The 6,994-nt window shown below is 39.4% G+C and overlaps 1 protein-coding gene across 1 annotated transcript; it reads right to left on the reverse strand.

Annotated features, from left to right (window-relative positions):
* Nucleotides 1–3,838: 3,838 nt before the first annotated feature.
* Nucleotides 3,839–6,531, reverse strand: LOC116805082 (hairy/enhancer-of-split related with YRPW motif protein). Its single transcript, XM_032735043.1, has 3 exons — nt 6,311–6,531; nt 5,577–5,791; nt 3,839–4,738 (listed from the first exon to the last, which is right to left on the reverse strand). Exons 1-3 carry the CDS (start codon nt 6,529–6,531, stop codon nt 3,972–3,974), a joined length of 1,203 nt encoding a protein of 400 aa, XP_032590934.1. The 3' UTR covers nt 3,839–3,971.
* Between the last annotated feature and the right edge of the window lie 463 nt (nt 6,532–6,994).

The following is a 6,994-nucleotide window of genomic DNA, read 5'->3' on the forward strand; positions in this document are numbered from 1 at the left end:
AATTTCCGCTTTGTGTGTCAGATTTATTCCTCAATTCGCTGCACTTACGTCCTGTGCATCTTCGGCATTGTGTCCACAACGCGCTGGCTCCTTGGCCCAGCGCCAACGTCAGCCTCAGTTGCCTGGTCCACATTTCGACCGGGTAACGTTATTTCACATCTTACGGGAAACTCTCTGGTCCCGTGCACATTACATCACACCCAGAAATCGCGGGAAACGTTGAAAACTGCGCGTGACGCTTTGTTAACAATTAGTTCAAAATCACGAAAAGACAAAGGGAAAACATTTGATTTTGAACACAACTTGAGTGAAAATCAAAACACTTTTTTGTGTTTGTCTGCAGCGATAACAAAAATAATCGACACTACAAATGCACGTGTGTGTGTGCGAGTGTATGTGTGTGTGTGTGTGTAGCGCATGCACATGTTTGTATAGTTGAGGCAACACCAGCTGATGAAAGAAAGCCGAAAAAAACACTTGTTGCTCGACGCTTTTTGTTGGTGTTACATTTTCGAGTGTAACTGATTTTTATTGACCTATTTTATTGGGAGCGAATGTTTTTAAAACCAGTATTTATTGAAATATATATACAGCACTTTCGAAAGTTGGAAATTCAATTAAAGTAAATATTCTCAAAAATAAGAGTTTCGTTTAATAATTTCTGTTTGGAAAATATGCTAAAGGAACTCAATAGGAATTTTAAATTTTGGATCCTAAAAAACTGTAAGACGAATAAAGATGAATAATTATTGATGGTGCTATAAGCAATTTTAAATTTATTTTGAAGAGGAAATTATAAATTCAAGAATAAATTAAATATTCTCGAAAAAAAGGAATATTGAATTATAGATTCTAGAGTATGTAGAAGTGTTAATTCTAAGAGAAACAATATCCGAGCGAGCATTATCTATTATTTGATCGATAATTGTATATTCAAAACTGTTTTGAACCCTTATTAACTGATAGTGGATATGCAATACGATTTATAACGATTATACACAAAAAAAACTCAATGATGTGTTTGGGTCATGCACCATTTAAAACAACACGAATCAAGGACACAAATGCGGTTCATAAATTTGGTATTTTCTATCACATATGTAAATATTTAGCAGCTGGGCTATTAAATTGTGGCAAAACAAGTGTCGAACTCGATTAACTCGATGGGTTTATGCTTATATGGAAATTTCTGCCAGGTTTAACATGAAAATCCATTCAAAGAAATCACATAATATTCCACTTAATTGACTCGAACCGCAATAAAAATAAACCATTCAAACATATCGAACAACAAGCAGGTTATAAACCATATATGGGTATATTAGAAATCCACCCCGCTACTGCGAGTCCTTTCATTGTTTATTGTTGTTGTTAGCTCGAACGTAATCCAAGAAATGAAATCAAATTCGGGTTGTGCTTGTGTTTTTGTACGCAAATCCAACGGAGAGAAACCACCCTGAATATTAGATATACATATGCTCCTGATATCGTCCTATCCCGTAGCAGAATGATTGTCTCTAATTGGAAGTTTTGACGTGTATATTACGTGATGGTGTTGACGATGATCTCTCTGTGCCACCCCTGAACCGAGGAGTGCTGGTTGATTTCCACACAATGGGAAATCAGTCGTACAGGACTTGCATATATATATATATATATATACATATGTATATTTGTGTGTGTGCATATAAATGGGGTGGTATTTGGCTGCGTGGGAAGTCAAAGCACAGGGCTCTCTCACATGGGCATTACACCGAGCAGCCCAGCCCTGGTAACGCGATAAATATTGAAAACATTTATGTTTAACCGGCAAAGTTAAATTAATGCGCAGAAGATTGTTTCAATTCAATGCCAACAAAAAGGAACGATGCCACACAGGGCTTTCGCTTAGGGGTTGTTATAGTACTTGTATGTTGTTGTTGTTGTTCTTGTTGTATATGTTGCTGTTGTTGTTGTTGTATATGTTGTTGCTGTTGTTGTTGGTAAGGAAACGCTTATTACATCCATTTGAGAACAATTTTGGTTGTTCGACCTTTTGTCAACGTTCACTTATTTGGTTAGAAGCTGAATGATTCCACTTGAAATCTTTTTGGCTGGTTTAATGAAATTACTTAATATTATTTTCGCTTTACTTAGAAAACAAGCATATTTGTAAAATATATAAACTCTTGGCCTCATCGATATAGTCATCATAGTCATATCCGTTTGTTCCAAAGTTTTAAGACAAATCTTGATGAAAGTCGGAATACATCCGTCTTTTTGCTGAAATTAGTATATAGTCGGAGATAGGTCGGTATCTTATACAAGGGTATTTAATCTTCCGCTTGCCTAAGATAACCGTTCTCGTTTATTTTAATCGAATTTAAACTGGATTTTAAGATATTATTAGGCTTAACCAGGTACAAGTTGAAATCTAAAGCTTAGATTCTCATTTATATCATCACATAATATTTGATAAGCTAAAATATTTTATAAATTTCTCAGGCATTCCCATAAATTACTCTCACTTACAACATTACATACATTTTTTTGAAACTTCTTCTGCATTTGTTTCCTGTTCCTTGGTTTATTTTTTTGCCTCACCTTTGTAAGCAAGCCAGTTGGAAACATCTCATTTGCTGTTTTGTATTGCCTGTTTAGGGGTTATTGCTACCCTTTGCACCTTGTAGCCTGTTCCTAATTATGTCCAGAAAATGCAGCAATAAGCAACGGCTTAACTAATTCGTTGGGTTTTTGGTTTTTAGTTAGCGCTTTGTCGTTATGCAAATTTCACACTCGTAAAGCATTGCAGACAAAAACAGATACCAATATGACAAATACACAGTTGACCCCCCAACAACAAAAACGGAAGGGTTCAAATGAGCGGGTTGACCAGTGGTCAGTCGAGGAGGAAGCGGCGGTCGCGAACGGTGGCCACAGCTTATTAGTCGCGATTATGTGTTCCAGTTCAACGGGTTTGTGGTAATTCGACAAAACAATTTCCATGTGGATATTTACAATATATTGAGGAGTGCGTACAAATTATGCATTAAGCTTCAGCTCACCCATTTTTTTAACCTACAAGAGTGCGTAAAATATTGTCGTATATTGAATATTGGTATGTAAGAGAGAAAAGAAGAATGGCTGTATTAGAAATGCTGAAGATGTCATACACTTGTATATCGGAGTCAAAGTGGCATTGTCTAAATTGTATTAAAGCTTTAAATAACCGAAAGCTTTTAAGAGAGATCTACCATATTATAGACCAACTTTAATTACTTGTCAAAGTTTTGAGACAGCAGTAACGGAAGACATTTGTTATAAAAACTTTGTGAGTTAAAAAGTGTTTCATACAAGAACCATTTTTCGAGCGTGTATTTGAATATGAGAATCGCATATAGAGGCGTTTTGGGACAAAGTCAAAGGCATTTTAGCTATGATAACGAGACAGTTTCTTTATAAATATAATAAATATATAATACTAAAAACAGTATCAAAGTTTCAATTACTACCATCAATTCTGAATATGGCATACAAGATGGATATAAAAGAAAGAAGGGTATTTAGATTGTTCAATTTTAGTATCATCAAAATCACTCAGAAGGCCAATTCGCTTTTAAGAAATATGAGATTCTTTCCAAGGCCTAAGTTCTTAACAAATCCAAATCCAGTAAGGAAACTTTGGGTCTGTTAAGAATTTAGTAACTTATTTTTCTGTGGTTTCCATTAAAGATCTGCTCATTTTTTCATTATCAAAACTATATCTTTATTTACAGTAACTGTATGCTTATAAATTACAGACTATGCTTTATAGAAAAATGTAGAAAAAGTTAGACTAATCCAAAGCATTTAAGCTATATACAAATTGAAGGTTTTTATTTTGGGATCTCATCGAGATGCACTACTTAAGACTATCACACATGTTTCGGGTTTGAACTGACTAGAATGGGTTGCATTTGTAGATTGGCGGGGAATACCCCTACTCCACGACATTAGTATGCCATTTCGGCACCCCAGGGTCGATAGGGCTTGGCGCCGTTCGGTGTGGCATATTGCAGGGCGCTGGCATTGTTGTAGTCCTGACCAACACTCACTGGATACTGAGGAGCCGCACTGTAGCTCAAACTCTCGACGGGAATGGAGGGAATAGCCTCATTGACGCGATGACTATTCGTCAGATCAATATAGGTGGGCACCTGTTGCGATTGCGGCTGCTCCGCGTGTCCAGGGTGCTCCTGGGTATAGTGTTGATTTGCCTGTTGCTGTTGTTGTTGTTGTGGTTGCTGTTGTTGTTGCTGGGGTTGCTGATGTTGCTGCTGCTGCTGCTGTTGCTGTTGTTGTTGTTGCTGCTGCTGCTGCTGCTGAGTGGTTGCCTCCGCACGTGGCTCGAGTGGTCCAATGTTGGCATCACTGCCGGCAGCTCCACTTGCTGTGGAGACGCTGGAGCGGGTCACATGATGCGGCGTCGGCGTCATATATGCACCCGAGCTGGACACATAGGAGCTGGCGCTGCTGGGCGTGGCATAGCTCTGATAGGGCGTTGCCGCACAACTGGGCTGATAGCCGCCGCTGGCGGAGATCTCTCGCTGCTGTGCAAAATACTGCAGATGGGACATGAGACGCAATCGCAACGGATCTTGTATATCCATGCCCTCGATCGTGACCAGATAGCGAGCTACCTCAGCGGCGCACTCACGGAATCCAATGATGTGATAGTCCATTGCCACACGTTGAGGATCGTAGCTGAGCGAGTCCATGGCTGCAAACAAACAATAAACAATAGGCAAAAAGTCAATAAGCTGTTGCAACAGTTAATACCGTAAATAATAGTTTCCCACGCGAAGAAAAAACTACCCCCTGTCCCGTTTCGGTTTGCTCTTGAGTGGGGTGTAAAAAGCGGGTGGTGCACCGTGGTGGCGATGGTGGTGGTAATTTTACTATCAGACAGTGAGCAGCAGCGTGGGAAGTGCCGAGATTCGGTATTCTCTTGGGCGGTGTACTTTCCCTATTACAATGCCAATTTGTATTCTTTCCCAGGCCCATTGGGCCAACAGGTTAACATTGTTTATCCAGCTTTATCATAATATGACACATATTGTGTGTTGCTTGTAAGGGATCAACTTTCCCATGCAATTAATAACTGGCTAAATAACAATAGGAGATCGTCAAATTTCGCTGGTTGTTGTATATATTTTTATTTGTATTTTGTACTTTTAAGAAGCCTTTGAAAATATTTCACGATTTTAGTTGATTCAATGAAAATAACAACTTAAGAACTGAAACAAAGCCAGAAAATCTATAATTTCATCATTTGTCTACTACTTAACGGGATCGGAGACAAAATTATAGTTCTAATCAAGTCTTCAAGTGTAAAATAAAACAGCAAAATCGGAAAGCCTCTTTTCAAGTTTAATTTTAGAAGTAGGCTAGAGAAAGATGGATGTTACCATTAATTCAATATCTAAAGCTTGAACTTTATCGTGCTTCCAACTTTCTTTTTGTTCCCTTTTGATATTACTCATTAAATCAAAAATGTAAAGCAGTCCTTAAAGCTTAACTTAAGATTTGAAAGGACTTATTGAATAAGCATTACTTACTTTTTGTTTGCAGACTCTTCAAATGCTCTACGGTCAGTTGAAGAATCTCAGCCTTCTCCAACTTGGCCGATCCCTGCTTTTCATAGGCCGAGGGCACCAGACGCTTTAGTTCCGTCAACGAGGAATTGATTCGATCGCGACGCTTCTTCTCGATGACCCCGCGACGCTTCTTGCGGCTCATCAGCTGACAACTGCCCGTGCCGCTGGGCGAGATTCTGTAAAAATAATGAAATTTTGAGAGATTTTAAATAAGAGGGAGCTTATATGAAAGATCTTTTGTAAAAAAACAGCATCTCTATGCCCTGACTTTAAACCCACTTTAGACCCTTGAGCAATCAAGTATCCTTACGAGCGATTTAGATTGTGTCTTCAAGAACTGTTTGGCAATCTCAACTTAAAGTCTTTTGGATTTGTTCTTGTGGGTTATTCTAATGCTTAGTTTTCGGAAAAGTCATTCTACCTAGTTAGGGATATCAAAAGTATAGCAATATAGCATTTACATGATGCAATTATATTATTTCGATATTTATTTTAGATTGACGAATAAATGCAGAACATAATTATTTAAAGACTTGGTTTTTTCCTTTTCAACTATATTGACCTTCTCTAAAGCCCCATTAGCCTGCTCACAGAACTCGACAAAGAATTGTGATAAATTAAGATTTTATACACAATTTGACTTTTAAGATAGCACAATACTTAAACTAAGTTTTAAGCACATTACGCATACGCACTGTTCTTTGGACGATTCCTCGGAGTAGAGCTCATCGCAATCGCTCTCGGAGAGCGTACGTTTCAGACTATTGTGCGAATGATGGCTCTGATGGCTGTGATGACTGTGACTCTGGGGCGGCGGCACCCAATGACTCTGCGGAGTGGCAGGCATAACGGCGGCAGCGGCACCATAGCCCCAATGATGCAAAGGTGGCGCATTAACGTGCATATTGTGCTCCATGGTTAGTTATTTGAATTGGGCAGTTCGAATATATATTTATATCTGCTTTTGATTTTTATCTTTTGATATTATCACTTTTGTAGCTTGCAGCTAAGAGCACATTGAACTTGGAATACTTTTGGTGTGTGCGTATATTGAACTTGCTGAGCGGAGCTAGTTTTGAGCACGTGACTTATCGTGTGCGCGAACGGCGTTCGACTGATTCTGCAGCACACGTCGAGCGGACGTACCGGCCGCCGTTTGCCCGGCGAACTCCAACCCCTTAATGCCGCCGGCAACAGCAGCAGCGGCAGAGCGGCAACAGCAGCGGCCCAATAAGATGCAGCAGCAACCACCCCCTTTTTGGTCATACGCGTGCCGCCTGCTCTTACTGGGGGGTGATTGCGAGTCAGCTCAGCTTTGCCTAGTGATCATTGTCCAGGCAGAGCAGACCCACAAATGAACAAGACCGAAAGAGAGAGAG

Source organism: Drosophila grimshawi, unplaced genomic scaffold (assembly GCF_018153295.1).
Source record: "Drosophila grimshawi isolate 15287-2541.00 unplaced genomic scaffold, ASM1815329v1 contig_1369, whole genome shotgun sequence".
Lineage (NCBI taxonomy): Eukaryota > Metazoa > Arthropoda > Insecta > Diptera > Drosophilidae > Drosophila > Drosophila grimshawi.